General features: G+C 38.9%; 1 protein-coding gene across 4 annotated transcripts in view; it reads right to left on the reverse strand.

Annotated features, from left to right (window-relative positions):
* HOOK3 (hook microtubule tethering protein 3) overlaps window positions 1-20,121 on the reverse strand; it is a 121,027-nt gene that overhangs the window by 17,190 nt on the left and 83,716 nt on the right. For all 4 annotated transcript variants that reach the window (XM_064272760.1, XM_064272761.1, XM_010592418.3 and 1 more), the window contains exons 16-19: window positions 16,321-16,408; window positions 7,303-7,337; window positions 1,344-1,426; window positions 668-768 (exon numbers count right to left, since the gene is read on the reverse strand). In XM_064272760.1, coding sequence (XP_064128830.1) covers window positions 668-768; window positions 1,344-1,426; window positions 7,303-7,337; window positions 16,321-16,408 — 307 coding nt within the window. The remainder of the gene's footprint in view (window positions 1-667; window positions 769-1,343; window positions 1,427-7,302; window positions 7,338-16,320; window positions 16,409-20,121) is intronic.

Here is a 20,121-nt window from a genome sequence, read left to right on the forward strand (position 1 = left end):
TCCAGACCTATCTGATACTTTCCTCAAAGTGTAATTTAACTTGTTCCAATAACTTCATTTGTCCTGTGAACTGGAAGTTGGGTCTAGAACATTGATTAGGTTCTGGTTAAATATCATTGGCAAGGAGCCCTGGTTGGCACAGTGGTTAAGAGCTTGGCTGCTAACCAAAAGGTCAGCAGTTCAAATCCACCAGCTGCTCCCTAGAAACGCTATGGGGCAGTTCTACTCTGTCCTATGAGGTCGCTATGAGTAGGAATCAACTCGATGGTAACAGGTTGGTTTGGTTTATAACTGGCAATGATACTCGATACCAGAAGCACAAGATGTTGGCTGTCCCACCATTAGAGGTGCTAATTTTGATTACTGGTTACAGTGCTGACTGCCAGTTATTTCTTTTGTAAAAGGTATATTCCTTTTGATAATTTAGTAAGTAACCTGTAGGGAAACTACTTTGATCACTGCTTCTTGTGCAGACTCTTTTTCTTTGTTAAGTCTTCTTTTGTTCTTCTCCTGATCGTTCTCTGCGTGAGAAGTCACCGTACATGAGAAGTCACCGTACGTGAGAAGTCACCGTACGTGAGAAGTCACTGTAAGTGCACTGTCATTTCGAGGTGTCAGTGAAACACGATCAGAAAGTAGGCTGAGATGCCCACAAATTTATACTTACACTTTTGGCTTTCTCCAAGTATTTTTTATATCGTTCTTCCATTTGCTTCATCTCCTCCTCTTTCTTCCGTAAAGCTTCTTGTAATTCTTCAATTCTTAATGCTGTAGATGAGACACAGTAAAAAAAAAAAAAAAAAAAGAATTTTTTTTTTTTTTTTAGATTGTATTATCCTTAAAAATTTTTCAGCTGACAAAAATAATAATAAATAGCTAACAGTTTTGGAAGACTGATCTATTTGTTTATATAATTTTCTCTTTCCAAAAACCAAATTATAATTTTTTTTTACAAGAAGCTTTTCTTACAAATAAAAACTCCAGTATGAATGTGCATCAATTAAAAAGTAAAAGTCTATCCTGCTCCACCTCAACACAAAAGAACTACTAAAAGCAACGGAAGTAAAGATCTGACTTACTGATATGCAACCACACTCTGAAAATATCCAATTTCATAAAACTTTCATTAGCTTCCAGAGTGAAGGACAAATTCACAACTATAATTAAAAATTTAAGGACTATTATAAAGATGACTGTATACTCTTTCTGTAAATAATGTAAACTCTTTAACTGCTAGAACATGTAGTAGGACTCATTTCTAAAACAATTTGATATAAACTCATTACCATTAGGGTGGTATATGGCTAAGCCAACTTAAAACTCTGCCGAATAGGAAAACTCACAGCTGTTGTTAAATCTTGGTTCAAGATCTTCAATAATGGCTCTCTTCTTCTGCAGCTCATTATTGGCTTCATGCAGCTTCTCTCTGTTACAAAATACATAACACTGTGTCACCTATGGAAACCCTGGTGGTGTAGTGGTTAAGGGCTACAACTGGTAACAGAAAGGTCGGCAGTTTGAATCCACCAGGCACTCCTTGGACACCATATGGGGCAATTCTACTCTGTCCTATCGGGTCACTATGAGTCGGAATCGGCTCGATGGCAGTGGGTTTGGTGTCACCTATTACCGTTTATTTTTTCCCAAATCAAAAAAAGATCTAATTCTTTATTCTTAGAAATACACCGGCATAGCACACATGTGCTATGTAACAACGGTGAAGACTAAATCAATGTGAATGTAACGTATCTTAAAAATAAAGAAAAAACAGAGACAAAGATCTAGAGTTAAAACACTAATCATTTCTTTTACAGTAATCTGTACAAGATGTTAATGATTTTTATTTATTTTTGTACTTATTTTGGAATAAGGACACTGTAAAAATTAAATTCAAAACTTTGTAGAGGTTTTACAATACAAAATCGTGTTGTGAAAAAGCCCTAAAAATAAGAATCAACAATAACAAAATACTACATACCAATAAAAAAGAAATTAATGACACATGCAACCACGTGGAGGGATCTCACAGAATGATTCTGAGCAAAGCAATCAGGTACAAAAGGTTATTACTCTGTGATTCCATTTACATGAAGTTCAAAAACTGGCAAAACTAAGGACAAATGATAAATATCAGCATAATGGTGAGTTTGTGAGAGAGAGAGAAGAATTCTGCAGGGTTGCTGGAATTCTGTATCTTGATCTGAGTTACCTATGTATCCCCGTAAACATTCATCAAATCGTACACTTAGGAACTTAGAATTTGTGTATTTTGCCGTATACAAGTTATATTCTAATACATAACTAAAAGAATGAACAGAAAATAAATCTTTTGCTAGTATTTGTACAATATGTGTAATTCTTCCTACACAGTATTTAGTGTTGCGTTACTTAACATGAGAGTGGAAAAAATGGCTAGAAAGATTAGAAAATATAGAAAGCTACTAAGAAGAGAACAGAGCATTTTTTTTTTTTTTTATTGCAGTGGGTTTGGTTTTTTTTTTTGCTTTATTTCTGATCTTACACCGTAGAAGCTCCATATGGGTACTATGCTCTTCCTGGAGATAACAGTTATGGGTTGAATTGTGTCCCCTCAAAATACGTGCTGTAAACCCTAACCTCTGTGTGTGTGGTTATAATCCCATTTGGGAATGGGTTTTCTTTGTTATGTCAATGAGGAAGTATTAGTGTAGGGTGCGTCATAAGTCAATCTCTTTTGAGATTTATAAAAGAGCAGATTAAGCAAGCAGCAGTAAGCAGAGATGGAGAAGATAAAGCTGCATGGCTGCTAAGGAACCAGAAGCAGAAAAGAATCAAGGCTCTTCTCCCAGAGAGGACAGACAAAGCCTTCCCCTAGAGCTGGTGCCCTGAATTTGAACTTCTAGTCTCCTAAACTGAGAAAACAAATTTCTGTTTGTGGAAGTCATCTACTTGTGGTATTTCTGTTATAGCAGCACTAGATAACTAAGACATACTGTGTGGTTTAAAATTAGGAAAGGTGTGTGTCAGGGATGTATCCTTTCACCGCACTTATTCAATCTGCATGCTGAGCAAATAATCAGAGAAACTGGACTATATGAAGAAGAATGTGGCGTCAGGATTGGAAGACTCATTAACAACCTGCGATATGCAGATGACACAACCTTGAAGCACTTACTGATGAAGATCAAATATCACAGCCTTCAGTATGGATTTCATCTCAACATAAAGAAAACAAAAATCCTCACTAGACAGTAACCGAATGCTGAATTTTCTTTTAATTATGCTTGTGATTTTCTTAATGTTTTTTTGCCTTTGTGGGAGTCCCTGGGTGGTGCAGATGGTTAATCACTAGGCTACTAACTGAAAGGCTGGTGGTTTGAACATACCCATGGGTGCCTGGACAGACAGGCCTGATGGCTCTGCTTCTGAAAGGTCACGGCCTTGAAAGCCCTACATTAGGCGGCCATGAGTCAGGATCAACTTGATGACAACTAAAAACAACATGCCTTTGTATATCTAAACAATCTATTATTTTTGTCCAATTTTTACTCTATATATTGGTCATCATATTTTATGTATTGTTCTGTGACTTACATCTTTTACTTAACATTATGCTCTTGAGATCCAACTATGTTGATGCTGGTCCTAGTTTACACACTTTTACTGCTTGTCATGGATTGAATTGTTTCCCCTCAAAATATATATTAACTTAGTTAGGACACGGTTCCCAGTACTGTGTAACTGTCCTTTGTTTTCTGTGTTGTAAATCCTAAAACTGCAGGATTAGTGTGGGGTGTATCGTGACTTACTAAAGTGAAGCCCTTACTCTGGAGCGTGGAGTTGCTGTTAAGGTGTGACAGAGGGAGGGGGCAGCCACCCAAAGCTGAGAGAGTGAGGCTGCAATGCCCAAGGGGCAGAACAACAGGTCCTGCTGGGGCCAAGGAGGTAGGGTCACCACTTAGATGCACTAGGAGAATGGGGCTGCCCAAAGCCAAGGGAGCAGAGTTGCCAACCCAGTGGGCTTGGAAGGTGGAGCTGAAGCCCAGGGCTGAGCGGCCTCCACCCAAAATCCAGAAAACATGGCCAACACCCAGAGTTGGGTAGGGGAGGGCAGGACCATTGCTTAGATGTTCTCAGAGAAGAGAGGATTATGTTCAAGCCTTGAGAGCTAATGTAATTGTTCCCTTGGGTTTTGGACTTGCTTGGTGCCTGTTACCCCTTCTTTCCCTCCAATTTCTCCCATTTGTAATGGAAATGTCGACCTTGTGCCTGTTCCACCACTGTACGTTTGAAACAGGTAACTTGCAGTCTAGATTTCACAGGTTCACAGATGAAGAAGAATTTTGCCCCAGGATAGAATACGCCTAAAGTCTCTCCCACATGTGATTTAGATGATTCAGAAAATGAGATTTTGGACTTGGAGTTAAGACTTTTGAGATGATATGACGGGGTGAATGTGTTTTACATGTGGCAAGGACATGAATTTTTGAGGGCCAAAGGGTGGAATGTCATAGATCGAATTTTGTCCCCCTAAAATATGTTTTTAAAATATGTGCCAACTTGGCTAGGCCATGATTCCCACTACGGTGTAATTATCCTGTTCTCTGATCTGATGTATGTAATTATCTTCCATTTTGTGTGTTGTAAATCCTAAACCTCTGCTGGATTAGTGTGGGGTGTGACTTAATTAATGGGTGTGATTCAAGTCACGGCCTTAATGAGTCGTCGCCTTACTTAAGTGACACCTTTATTCAACTCACACCTTGCCTGAGTCATATCTTTTTATCTTACAAGAGATAAAAGGAGAGAGAAGTGAGCAGAGAGAGGGAACTCACTACCACCAAGAAAGAAGAGCCGGGAGCAAAGCACGTCCTTCATACCCTGGGTCCCTGTGTTGAGAACCTGGTAGATCCAGGGCAAGACTGATGCCAAGACACATGGAGATCTCCAAGGGATGCTGGGCCCACAGATGCTGAAAGGAGACAAGGACCTTCCCCCAGAGCTGATGGAGAGAGAAAGCCTTCCCCTGGAGCTGGCACCCTGAATTTGGACTTCTAGTCTCCTAAACTGTGAGAGAATAAATTTATGTCTGTTAAAAGTCATCCATTTGTTGTATTTCTGTTATAGCAGCACTAGATAACTACGACACTGCTGTATTGTGTTCTATTGTTTGAATATACACCATTCTATCATTTTACTATTGATAGGCATTTGTATTGCTTTCATTTTTCTACGATTACAAACAATGCTGCTCCATACCTTCTTCTACATGTTTCCTGGTACACATGGATAACAGTATCTCTAGGAATCAAGGGTATATATATGTATATATATATATATATATATACACACACACACACACACACACACACACCCCCACAGGGGAGTGGAACTGCTGGGTCACAGAATATGTATAAAAGCAAAACGGTGTATAATCCGGCCCGCAATGGATGACAGTGTTGCTCAACATCTTTGGCAATACTTTGTAGGTCTGATTTTAAATTTTTATCAATTTGGTGTGTACAAAATGGTCTCATACTAGTTTTAAATTTGCACGCAATTAAAATCTCTTGAGATGTCTATGGGCTCTGTTGTGAGTTGAACTGTAGCCCCCCAAAAGATATACTGAAGTCCTAACCTCCCGTACCTGTGAATGTGACTTTATTTGGAAATAGGGTCTTTGTAGATGTAATTAATTTAAGATGAGGTCAGCCTGAATTAGGGTGGCCTCTAAATTCAATGACTGGTGTCTTTAGAAGAAGGCCACATGAAGGCACAGAGACACACCGAGAAAATGCCACGTAAAGATGGATACAGACTGGAGTGATGCATCTACAAGCCAAGGAATACTAAGGATTGCAACAACTACCAGGAGTTAGGAGAGTGGTGGGACAGAGCTTCCTCAGAGCCTCCAGAAGAAACCAATCTTGACTACACCTTGATTTTGGACTTCTAGCCTCCAGAACTGTGAGAAAATAAACCGCTGTTGTCTTAAGACACTCAGTTTAGGGTACTTTGTTCCAGCAGCCTTAGGAAACTAATACAGGCCCCATCCTCACTAATAAATGCTTTCTGATGATTTTCACCATGTAAATATCTGAATACAATGGTCAGAGAGTCGTTTTATGACAACAGCTATTCTATTTTCTTTTTTTGCAGTAAAAGAATGGGAAATGAAAGAAGGGCAGAATTAAATACTGAATTTTCATTTTAGATAACCTCACAAAGAGACTGGGAGGTAACATATTCTATTCTTCCAGTACATTATGAACATTGGCCATCATTCGACTGTACCAGCAAATCTCAGTTGCTAGGAGTTTCACTTCTCCCATATTAAAAAAAAAAAAAAAAAGACAGCATAAGGCAAACTGCCAGACAACAGGTAGGACAAATCAAAATTGTCTCTGTGGTACTCAGGATGTCTGGTTTAGCATAGTCTAACACTGTAACACTCCAACAGGCAACCAATTTATGGCTATTCCACATTCGGTGTTTGCAAGAAGAGTTGTTAGGATGCAACAGGAAGGACTTAGGTTGTTGCTGAGTGCAAGAAAAACTACAAAAGATTCTTAACATCGTCAACCTCAGATACAGCTGGATGAAGATTTCTTCTTTATGAGAAAACAAATGTAATATTTTCAAATATTTATTTAGATTAAGAAGTCCTGTTAAGAGATTTTTGTAATTCAAAGAAATGTTTGAAAATCTACCGTTGACAATCTTTACCATACTAAAAGTTTTGTCTAAAGAGGAAGATACAACTGGCCAAATTCTAGAGCAGGGTCGGCAAACTGTGGCTTGTGGGCCAAATCCAGGCTGCTGCCTGTTTTGTAGATAAAGTTTTATTGGAACATAGTCACACCCATTAGTTAGGTATTATCTGTGGCTGCTTTCAAGCTCCATCTGCAGTTCAGTGGTTGTGACTGAGACCATGGCTCACAAAGCTTAAATAATTCTACCTGGCTCTTTATAGAAAAAGTTGCCTGACCTCTGTTCTAGAATGTTTCAAAGTCCTCACTATTGTTTGTTATAAATGCTAGTATGAAGATATAAAACTCTTGAGTACCATTTGAGAAAATAATCCTCAGGTGGTCATTATTTTGATTTGAGGATCTTGGATGGAAATAACCCTTCAGACATTATTAAATACAATTTAATTACTTTTAGAAATCTAAAATAGATTTTCTTGAAATATGCCTTATAATGTTTATATATTTGAGTGCCACCCATGCCACTGGTGAGATACTCTGTAACCATATAATATAAAGCACTTATGTTCCACTAGATAATATAAGAATAAGTCAGAATATCTTTTATACTCACAGATGTTCTTCAAGCTTCTTTTTTAGAAGAACTGACTGAAAATGGAAAATAGGAAAGTTTATTACTTGACATTTTAACTAATGAATTAATTATTTTAAAAAATTAAGAATATAGTAGTACCTAACTCTGAGTGAGCTCTCAGTAATTTCTCTGGTCAAAGAACTCAAAACACACATGGTTAAGTTTAATTTTCTTTGATAAGGGAGGGAGTAGCCCACAAGTGATAGCAATAAAAACCTCAGGAACTGGATATCTGGATGCTCTATTTGTAGTCATGGAAATGAATTAAAAAGCCACTTGAGTATAGACCTAATCCTGGACTCAACAGGCAGGTACGACTCTAACAACAGGCTTTCTCTACCTTTTTGTCTATTATGTTGTCTTCCTTGCAGTTTGGTAAAACTAGGATCAATTTCCACAAATTCTTACTGACTTTGGAATCAGTAATTTATGAACATTCACAAGTTGCAAATAATTTTTGTGATGACATTGGAACATGAATGGCATACACTCAAATTTCAATATGCTGGAGAATACAGCTTTAGCTGGATTTTTTTTTTTTTTTTTAAAGGGGGGCCTTCTTGAAAAGCAGATGATCAGAATTGGCCTAAAAATAAAGAATAAAAGGCATTCTGCATAGTAGCCATTAGGTTTCATACTTAAATTTAACACCTGTAGCCCTCGTGGTGCAATGGTTATGTGGCTGCTAACTGAAAGGTCAGCAGTTTGAACCCACCAGCTGCTCCTTGGAAGAAAAGACCTGGTGATTTGCTCCAGTAAAAATTACAGCCTAGGAAACCCTATAGGGCAGTTCTACTTTGTCACATGAGGTTGTTATGAATTGGAATCAACTCGACGGCACACAACAACAGCAGTGTGTATATTATTAATGAGTTCTATGCATAAGCATTTAATATTCAGATAAATGGTTATATAACTAATTCAATCAAAACCCAATTAACACACACTTATAAAACAAATTGTCCAATCACGCAATAGCAGTGATGAGGGGGGAAAACCCTCACACTAAGTTTTTTGATTTTCAGTTATCTTATACAATAATGATGACCATAATTGCTTACTAAGTCCATCCTAACACAGCTCTGGAATATTTCAAATTCACTTCTTTGCTCAGATGCTAACTATAACTAGATTAGTGAACCACAGCATCCTCTATTGCTGCTTCCCCCAAATAGAAAAAGATAATGACTCTATTAACTTCACATTTTTGCTTGTTCCTTCTTTACTATGGAGGGTAAAATGTAAATAACAATAATTGAAAAAAAGCTTATCTTTGGTCTTGTACTTATGTTGTGGTTAGGCTACTAATACATAATAAGGTAACGATTTAATGAGTGGTTAATATGCCAGGCATTCATATACAATGTCTCGTGTATACCTCACACAACACTGAGCGCTATTACTCACTGCACTATTACAGTTGAGGAAGGTGAGGCTTGTGGGGAGACATTCAGTAGCTTTCAAGTGGCAGCTCCAGAAAGTAAAACTGTCTACTGGACCACAAAGTCCATGCCTGGTCTTCCCTTCCATGCTTTTTATGCTGCAGTGCCTTTCCAACTCAAGACTGTTACTATTGAAATATGTGGCAGGACGAGGCAAGACTGCAAGAGGAATCAAGGGTCAAAATAATTCATAAAAATGAACTAACAATAATAATGGGGTTGAGCAGGACTGAGATGGGAGAAAAAACCAAGAGCAGACTTCTCTTTGGTTTGATCATAATTTTTAAGTTTTTTATATGCTTTAAGTATCTTAACTGTAAAAGTCATCCTAAATGGCAAGGAATGCTGGTACATTCCTTTTAGCTAAAATTGCCTTAATTTAAAATCTCAATACCATCACCTAAGATAACAGATAATGTACAAATAAATTGAACAAAAGGGAGCTCAATATATAGAAATGAATAGGAAGCCATACTTACAATAGCCTTGAGTAGAAACCATGCCAAAAGACAGAGAGGACATATTAGTATGAAGCACACACAGCAGCCAACAGAAGGAACGATTTAGTAATTCATGAACAGAAGTAAAAGATACGCATTTTTTTTTTTTTTCAAAAATGTACATTTTTCTTTCTTCTATGGTCTCCTCATTCTGTCTTGTTCTCTGAAGTTTTATATACTGTGGCTAGCTGAAATTAGCCATATGACTGAATATAACAATGCTTTTCTGCTTCCATGCTAAAAACAAATGACATAAAAATAATAATAAAAATGTGCAAACCATCCTAGTCTAAGACTTAAGGTCTAATGAAAGGACTGTGGCTTTTGGTAACAGAAATTATGTCACTCTTCTTCGGGGGGACCAGTTCCATTTGGCAGGTTGTTCTATGTCTTACATATTCCTGAGATGCAACACTGTAAGTTAGTGAAAGAGAAAAGTTTAAGACAAAAGCATAAAAAATATGCTGGGAGAAAGAACCACATATCCTGATCCCTATTATTTATTTTTCTAAACATTTGGAGGCATAAAAATATAGCTTCAAGAATCTTGCCAACATATCGAAAAAAGCTCAGAAATAATTTCCATTTAGTATAGAGCAAGACACCTAATTAACACCTGGGCAGCCAAATAAATTGACTAATTTATGCAAATAGTATGCAAATAGGCCTGGCGACTAACTTCTGAAATATGCTTCCTTAAAATAATGGCCCAAAGCATATTTAATTAGGTTGAATTATCACAACGATACCAAATCAGGCTATGGCAAATTTAATTTTTACAGAATAAATTAATTTTTTTAATTAAAAAAATTTTTTTTTTATTGTGAAAGGTACAGGGCATATTAGTTTTCCATTTGATAATTTGTATATAAAGTGTTTCAGGGCATTCGGTGCAATTCCCACGATGTGTCAGCACTGTCCCCATTTCCGCCCTGGCTTCCCCATTTCTTTTTGTCTGGTTTTTCTACCCCATTCCTACCTTCTCATCTTTGCTTTTGGGCAAATGTCCTTTTGATCTTGTATAATTGATTGTTCTAAGGAAAACGTTCCTCTTGGGTGTTACTGATTATTTTATGGGCCTGTCTCTGGTTTGGTTGAAAGGTAGTCTCTGGGAATGGCTTCAGTTCCAGATCATTAGGGTATCTTAGGGCCACAGTCTTGGGGTTTCCTCCAGTCTGTCAGACCAGTAAGTCCAGTCTTTTTTGTGAATTTGATTTTTTGTTCTATGTTTTTTCCCACTCTGTCTGGGACCCTCTGTTGTGATTCCAGAGTGGCAGCTGGGCACCATCTAGTTCTTCTGGTCTTGGGGTTGTGTAGGCTGTGATTGATTCGTTTGGTCTGGCAGCCCTTTGGACCAATTGCTCCCTTGAGTCTTTGGTGTTCTTCACGCTCCTTTGCTCCGGATGGGAAGAGAACAATAGTTGTATCTTAGATGGCTGCTTGTAAGCTTTTAAGAACACAGATGCTTCTCACCAAAGTAGGATGCGGAACACTGTCTTTATGAACTATGTTGTACCGACTGATGTTAAGTGTCCCCTGACTCTGTGGTCCTTCACCTTTGAGCCTAGGAACTTTGTCCCACAAGGTGTTTGGTTATGCCTAAGAAGTTTTCTTGACTGTGCCCCTTGTGTGCTCTATTATCTATATTAATATATACGCAGCACCTACAGTTAAAGTAGAAGCATTCACAACCAAACCTATATCTGCAGGTGGGTGTGCTCCCTTACACCCTCCCACACCACTTTAGCATACCTATCTACCTATGTACCCATTTGTAAATTATTGTTTGTTAATACTACTGTTGCAGGATTGTCTATGTTATAGTAATTACCATAGTTGCCCTTTATTCTTGCATTCCTCTCAGTGTCTTCCTTTGCCTTGGTCATGTTGCTGACTGCCCCCATACTGTGTACTGCCTTTCCCTTCAACAATATTAACAAGTGTCTTCTATCTAGTCAGTAATTTTGCCCCCCTCCTCCTCCCATCCCTGGTAATCATCAATTTTTTTTCCCTGTGTGTAAACATTTTTTAATTTTTTTTTTATAATAGTGGTCTCGTACAATACCTGTCCTTTTGTGATTGACTTATTTCACTTAGCATAAATGTCCTCCAAATTCATCCATGTTGTGAGATGTTTTGCAGATTTGTCATTATTCTTTATCATTGAGTAGTATTCCATTGCGTGTGCGTACCACAGTTTATCTATCCGTTCATTTGTTGATGGGCACTTAGGTTGTTTCCATTCTTGTGCCACCGTAAATAATTGCGCAATGAACGTGGGTGTGCATATGTCTATTTGTGTTATGGCTCTTTCTTCTTTAGGGTATATAGCTAGGAGTGGGGTTGCTGAATCATATGGTATTTCTATTTCTAGCTTTTTAAGGAAGTACCATACTGTTTTTCATAATGGTTGTACCATTTTACATTTCAACCAGCAGTGTATAAGAGTTCCAGTCTCCTCAGAACCTTGCCAACATTTGTTATTTTCTGTTTTTTTTTATTCATGCCAGTAATGTCAGGGTGAGATGGTATCTCATTGTAGTTTTGATTTGCATCTATCTAGAAAAAAAAAAAAAATTTTTTTTTTTTTTTAATGGCTAACAAATGTGAATTTCTTCATGTATTTATTAGCCTCCTGAATATCCTTTTCGGTGAAGGGTCTGTTCAAGTGCTTTGCCCATTTTTTAATTGGATAGTCTTCCTGTTGCTGAGGTGTTGAGGTATTCTACAGGTTACAGAGATTGGATATGCTGTAGTCCAAAATTTTTTTCCAGTCTGTAGGTTCTTGTTTTACTCTTTTGGAGAAGTCTTGATGAGCATAAATGTTTAATTCTTATGAGGTCCCACTTATCTAGTTCATCTTCTGCTCTTTGTGCATTTTTAGTTCTGTTTAGTATCCTATTTATGCCATATATTAGGGCCCGTAGTGGGGCTCCGGTGGTGCAGTGGTTAAATATCTGGCTGCTAACCAAAAGGTCAGCAATTCAAATCCACTAGCTATGCCCTGGAAACCCTACGGGGCAGTTCTACTCCATCATATAGGGTTTCTATGAGTCGGAATCAACTCGATGGCAATGGGTTTGGTTTTTTTAGTGCTGTCCCTATTTTTTCTTTCACGATCTTTACAGTTTTAGGTTGTATATTTAGGTCTATGATCTGTTTTGAGTTAGTTTTTGTGTATGGTGTGAGGTATGGGTCCTGTTCCCTTTTTCTACAGATAGACATCCAGTTTTGGCAGCACCATTTCTAATAGAGACTGTCTCCTTCCCATTTAACAGACTTTGGCTCTTTGTCGAAGATCAGCTGTCCATAGGTAGATGGATTACATCTGGGCTCTCAATTCTGTTCCACTGGTCTCTGTGTCTGTTGTTGTACCAGTACCAGGCTGTTTTGACTACCGTGGTTCTGAGATCAGCTGGTGTGCAGCCTCCTACTTTCTTCTTCTTCAATAATGTTTTACTTATCCAGAGTCTCTTTCCTTTCCATATAAAGTTCAGGAATGTCATACAGAAACTCTCACTGATGGTCCTGGGCAGGCAGGGCTGCGTGGGGGTGGTTGGATTGGGCACAGGCTTCTGGTTCCTTGAGGGTGTGGTGCAAGGGGCAATGCGGGGGGGAGGGGGCACCACCAGTCCATGGGTGACTGCTAGGAGGGCGTGCCCCTGTCCACTACAGTACAACAAGGGGTAGGGTGTGGCACCACTCCTTGGTCCTCCAATGCAGTTGCCTAGGCGGAAGAGGGGGTGTCTTCGATCCCTGGGCCCCTGGAGTGGGCAGCCAGGTGAGGAAGCATACACTGCCAGTCTGCAGGCCCGGCTTGGATGGCTGGGCTTACAAGTGGGCACCACCAGTATTTAAGTCCCTGGATAGGTGAGCGGGCAGAAGCGGGGGTGCCACTGAACCATGGACTCCCTGCTTGGGTGGGTGAGCAGAAGAGGGGTGCTGTCTGTCTAGCCTCCTGGTGCAGGTGGCTGGGTGCAGAAGTGGGTGCCATTCTTCCACAGGTCCCCAGTGCTGGTGGGTGGGCAAGAGGTGGATGCTGCCACTCTGTGGATTCCCAGTCCAAGTGGCTGAGCGAAGGGGTGGGTGCTGCTGGTCCACGGGTCCCCAGCTCAGGGGACGGGGTGGTGGTGGGTGCTGCCAGACCGTGATCACATGCAGGGTAATGACGGGATGAATAAGAGAGAGGCACCACAGATCCAGAGGCCTTTGGCATAGGGGGCTGGAGAGGCATGGTAGGTGAGATGGGTGCACTTAACTTTGCAGAGTGGGGAGCCCTCCTGCCTGGCTCTGGACATGGGTGCAGGGTCGCTCCTGTTTGGATGTACCAGATGATGGGGACTTCTGCTAGACATGTTTGCTTTGTCTCAATATGGCTGTGCTGTGCAGCTTTGCCTGTCAGGATGCTAAAAAAGAAAAAAAACTAAGGACACTGTAATTCTCCATGTCTGCTGTTTTTGTATTATCTCTCTCCTTCCACTTGGCACTTGGTTCAATTATTCAGCCTTGCGTTCGATGCTCTGGGTTCCAAAGTTGTCACCTATATCTGATTCACTTGTTTTCTTGGTTCTCATGAGGTATCTGACTTCGCTGCCATCTTGGACTGCCCCTCACAAGACAAAACGATCTCACATTTTAGCGCAGCTCTAAAACCAAGATCTCAATGCTGTGTTTTCTTGATTCCAGCCAGCAGTCACAAGATACTGTGGATCAAGGTCAATAGAATCTGGGTGCAGACATTAGATGTATCCACAGTTGCCGCTGCCACCGCTCATGGACCTGAAGTGCCAATTTCCTCTGGGAAAGGAGTAGAGGGGAAGATGGGGCAGAGGGAGAAGAAGAAGGAGAAGGAGGAGGAAGATAATGAACCAGAAGGGGAGAAAAGGAAGATAGGATGCTGCTGCTGCTGCTACTGCCACCGCCGCTGAGAACCTGCACTGCTGAGCGCCTGCCTCGTCTCTATTTATGTTTTAGTATAAGCTAGCAAAAGAATTGAGTACTATGGTAATCAGTGTAAAACTAAGGTTCAGATGACACTGATGTGTCTCCACTTTTACTTCTCAGGTACTATGCCCCGTTGCCCTCGCTACCAAAAACCAATCAATGACAACTTTACTCAAAGTTTTAGAGACAAAGCTACTTTTACATTCATCTCAGTTGAAGGGACCTAGTGGTCTCAATGAATTAAGGTATGTTACCCCCTTTGGTACATCTCTAAGACATTGTTTACTTAGGCTTAATCATGTTTTAATACACTAGCAGTGGTTTTGTTTCACCTCTTTGGATTTAGCATTTTGCATAAAGTCATGCTTAAAATAAGCCATGACATTTCAAACGAATTTCATCTTAATAACAGACTAATGTAGCTTAAATGTTGGTGACACGTTTAGGAGTGTAACTTCGCAATCTGGGAATTTAAGAAGGACTACAAACACATTAATTAAGGATAAACTAAAACCACTAAACATAGAAAGCAGAGCATGCTGCCAATATAAACTAGATGTATGTTTAAGAAGCTGACAAAATGAGGTCATTGATAAATATTTTATTTCTATTATTCTTAGGCTTTAGGTAATATACTTATTTAACTTCCTTTCTTTGATTTCTTTTGTTTTTATACCCTGGTATATTTTGATATATTATATAATAAACCTGGAAACCCTGGTGTTGTAGTGGTTAAGTGCTACGACTGGTAACCAGAAGGTCAGCAGTTCAAATCCACCAGGTGCTCCTTGGAAACTCTATGGGGCAGTTCCACTCTGTCCTGTAGGGTCCCTATGAGTCAGAATTGACTCAACAGCAGTGGGTTTGGTTTTTATAAAAAAGCTGGTATACTAATATAGCTGGAATGAACTGATATACCTATATAAAATTCTGGAGCTGATTCCCCAAATGACTGTCAGTGGAAACAAATAGATTTACACTTTTAAGGCTACAGGTTACAACGAATTACACTAGCTAGCAACAGGAAAAACAAATCAGCTGGCTGAAGCAAAAACTGGCCACTAAAATTTAATTTTTCCCCTCTTCACACTATTTTTGAATACTTTATAGGTTTCAGCTCTATTGTATTGTGTTTATTAAATGTAAAGGATTTCCAAAAACATGACTTATTTACACTTTCACCAAAAAGCGATTGGTACTATGTGCTGAGGAACCCTGGTGGTACAGTGATTAACCACTGGGCTTCTAACCAAAAGGCCGTAGCTCAAGCCCACCAGTTGCTCCTCAGGAGAAAAATGTGGCCGTCTGCTTCTATAAAGATTAACCCAAAATACCCAGTTCCGTCGAGTCGATTCCGACTCATAGCGACCCTATAGGCAAGACTGCAGCCTTGAAAACCCTATGGAGCAGTTCTACTCTGGCCTATAGGGTCACCATGAGTTGGAACTGACTCAATGGCAATGGGTTTTGGGTTTACTAAGTCCTAGGTGGTGTGTGTGCAGAGAGGAAGGAAGATATAGCAACTGCACTCAAGGAATTTAATATATTCTAGTCTGCGTGCCAATTAAATAGTCAGGGTTATGACAGAGATACGCAGAGCATAAAGGGAATGAATGAACAAAGGTCACTGAACTTGTATTTGAGTGGGGGATAATAGAGGGTTTCAGAAATTTAGAGATAGTGGGATTCCAGGGATTACATTATTATTATTTTTTTAATGATCAATTTTACATTAAAAATTTGTACTTAAATACGTTAGGTACCAGCATTTTTTGGGGGAGGGGGGAGGTGCTACAGGAAAAACCCATACCTCATCTTTGAATACTGAGTTGAGCAGATTTAAAACATAAAGCCTCAATTAATTCCTCAGCTGGTAACTGGTAATAAACTTCTAATTTCTAGGAGAGTGAATCTGGAAGAGACAATAAAGTATTGTCTAATCCTTTTGATAAGGAATGTAAGAGGAAAATACTGTCTCTTTTCTATAAGCAATACAATTCAAAATTATTTTGATAGAGATCATCAAATAAAAAATAAAAGGTACAGTTTTGTTTTTTTTTTTCCAACATTGTAAAATTGTTGGGTCATCGTTGGTGCATATTGAAACTTACATCTTCTGCTTTTGAGCCTTGATCCTGTAAAGATTTTTGCAATTCTTCAACTTGTGACTGTACTTCCAGAAGTCTCTGATTCACCAGCCTAGAAATCAAATGTGTGTTAATTTTCCAAATACTGAATTCTTTGTGCCTTTTTCCTTATATTGGTTAGAGAGACAGTATAATTAGCAAAATAAAACCCCAGGTTATAGTACTAGCAGCTCAATTTTCTGATTATTTTTTGGATTGCTTGTAATCTCTACTGACGATTTTTAATGGACACATTTTGTCAAACTGATGTACTTAAATGCATATTGATTTTATCTGAAATTCACACCAAATACATGTTTACGAAGACTGTGTTAGCCACTACACTGAGCACTGAAAATAAAAAGATCCCTGTACTCAAGGGCACCTACAGTCTAGTGAAGAGGCAAAAGTGTAAATAAGAAAAGTACAATGAGATGAATGCTTCAACATAGTGCACAGACGTATACAAAACTAATGATGGTTGCTTAAAGAACTGTACCTAACGTGCATAGGAATTAGGACAGGCTGGACTTGAGTAGTGACTACAATAATACATAAAATACCTAACGTGGTAGGTGGAAAGGGGATTCAAGACAAAGTTCAACTTGTCCAAAGTGCACAGAAAAACGAGAGGGCGCAGTGAGTTGAGGAATGGGGTCAGGGACTGAATTTTGTCCCCCACAAAAAACTGCCAACTTGGCTAAGTCGTGATTCCCAGTATGACTATCTACCATTTTGTTATCTGATGTGATTTCTCCATGTGGTAAATCCTATCACTATGATGTAATGAAATGGACCAGAGGTAGTTATACTGTTATACGGATGAGATCTACAAGATTAGAGAGTATCTTAAGCCAATCTCCTTTTTTTGAGATATAAAAAAGAGAAGTGAGCAGAGAGACAGGGGGACCTCATACCACCAGGAAAACAGTGCCGGGAGCAGAGCACATCCTTTGAAGCTGAGGTTTCTGCACTGAGATGTTCCCAGACCAAGGGAAGACTGATGACAAGGACCTTCCTTCAGAGCCAACAGGGAGAGAAAGCCTTCCCCTGGAGGCAGCGCCCTGAATTTGGACTTCTAAACTACTGGACTGTGAGAGAATAAACTTCTCTTTGTCAAAGTCATTCAGAGCAGCACTGGATGACCAGGACAAGTGGTATCGCTGAAGAGTAAGTTATGAGGGGGAGAACGGCCGGAGATGATATTGGAGGAGAAAAGAAATGGAAAAGGTACAACCTTGTGTAAAATGCAAATTTGGCTGACAGGCTTTATTAATGCCAATTCCAGACCTCTATCTTCATAAATTCTCTATAGGTCACTATGACACAGCACTCAGTAGACCAATTTGATTCCCTAGGTCTTGAATGATATTGAAGAATTGCCAAAAAGAGGAAAATATAACCAGATAGTGTATTTTAGAAAGATTACATTGGTTTTAGAGTGGAAGATGTTATTAAAAAGGTCAAACAGGAGGCAGGAAGCCCAGGGAGGAGGCTATCACAATTGCTACTACTAAATATGTTTGAAAAGGAGACAGAAGAGGGAATGCTTTCAGAAAAGTCAGAAGAATAGGAGGAATCAAAAATAACACCTAAAATTTTGGTTTAAGTATACTGTAAACCATTCATTAAGAAAAGGGGATACAGGAGGAACAGGTTGAGGAAAGAATATAAAGAATTTCATTTTGTATTTGTTGAAAATGAAATGCCTAGAGATTTCTGTCAAGATATCTGAATCTGGAGCACAAAGAGAGGTCTGAGTTAAACATACAGATTTGGGAGTGATTTGGTGTTAAGCCATAAGCATAAATGATATTCTGTAGAAAAAAAATGTGAAGACGAGTGGAAAAGAGGTACGTTCAAAGATGGCACACAGCAGATTACCAACCAAGGGGTAGAAGGAGGAACCTCACACTGAAGAATAAACAGAGAATTAAGAGAACTATAAGAAAGGAGTATTATTAAAATAATATTAAAAAGAAAAAAGCTTGAGGGAAGGGGAATTGATGAATAACACTGAATATAGAAGAGAGATAAGCAGGTACGCGGTTAGTGGAACTGCCTCTACCTCCTTCCTCCCCCATTCAGGGGTTTAGTAATTTAACCTTTTACTCAGTCTAATTACTGAGTTCACAGTTTTCAAAGGCGTACAGGGAGAGGGTGAGCTTGAGATCATGATACACTCTGAGAGATGAGGGGACAAGGTCATGTATACTTTGAGAAAGCTCCCTGAGGAATTCTGATATGGCTTCACTCTCAACCCTTCATTCTGGTCTTAATACTGTGTGAGGGTCAGTAGGTATTACGGATAAAAATAATATCAACTCATTGGGGAAACTAATTGTAAAGAGCTTTTTTTTGGAAGTCTACTACATACCTTTTCTTCTAACAGATGATATCTGTGTGCTATGCAAATTGTACTTAAGGTCATACAGTAAGAAGACTCAGTGGGACTAAAATCCAGGTTTCCTGATGGCCAGTCCAGTGCAGTAAACTAGTAAGAGAGTACCTTACTTTTTTCACAAATAACGAACACATGTAAATAACCCACCCACACACATATAACGTGCACAGTGTACCTAGGAAAACAATGTGTGAGGGGGTTGTGCGGTTGGCAAAGAAGTGTATAACGTGAACTTATTTGCAAAAAATATGATAAGTTAGAGACAAGGTAATGTAAATATTTATAAAACCCAGTAAGAACAAATTTAGGCTACTTCACTTAAGAGGAAAACCATACTCTAAGAGGAAGAGAAGGAAAAAACAAACAACAGAGGTTCTGCAAACACGGCTGAAGATAAACTGGCAAGAAAGAGGGTACAAGTTAGGTACAGAGACTTTGGGATCAGGCAGCCTGCGTTTGTCCCCAAGCTCTGTCATTTGTAAAATCAACACAATGTTTGGAACAAACAAGTGCCTCATGAATATCAGCTGCTATTATTATTGTTTTAGACCATATATGGCCACAGTGTCGTAATTTAAAAAACAAACACAATACTAAGTTGTAAAGAGATACAAACAATATAGTAACTTGGGAGCTTTTAGTCATCTATATAAATGAACAATGTATAAATAGCCACTAGTGATCCATTTCTGATAAGATAAGAGCAATAATTGTAAAGACTGTGAGAAATAGTGGAAAACATTATAAAGGAAGTTGTGGACGTTTTTTCACTGAAAAAAAAAAGAGTAGGGTACAGAGAAGGGCTTCCTAAGACGGTTAAATATAGCCAGAGGCCAAAGTTTAACGAGATGACAGCAGCTGCTTGCACCTCTGGGATTCACAATTGCCAGCTGTTTTCTACAATTACCCTTCCTCCACCTTCTCATTTTTCAGTTTCTTAAGTATTTTAAAAAAATTATCCATTATTTATGCTCTTAAAAGCTGACATAAAGATTTCCTTTTTCTCTTTATGCCTAATTACACTCTTATAATCATGGTGGTGTTTATAATGATTTATAGTGTTTGCTGATTCTACTTCAGCAGCTTTAAAAATGAAAGCTGAAGGAAGGCAAGCAGGGTGTATAAAACTGTCAAAACAAGATTGACTCACACCTGGGAAATGCCAGCTCAATCAGGCACAATAAACAAAGAAGCCGTGATGTTAGTCAAACTATGAAACTATTAATATGACTGTCAGATTCCTCAAAAATGACAAAATGTCACAGCCCTAAGGAAAAAAGTATGCTTGGTATCATTAAGAAATTCTTCAAAAAAGAAAATCAAAAGACAGAATCACAACAAAATATAAAAGTAAGCCTTGTCAGAGTTAGCTGCTGCTTTTA

Source organism: Loxodonta africana, chromosome 19, assembly GCF_030014295.1.
Source record: "Loxodonta africana isolate mLoxAfr1 chromosome 19, mLoxAfr1.hap2, whole genome shotgun sequence".
Classification (NCBI taxonomy): domain Eukaryota; kingdom Metazoa; phylum Chordata; class Mammalia; order Proboscidea; family Elephantidae; genus Loxodonta; species Loxodonta africana.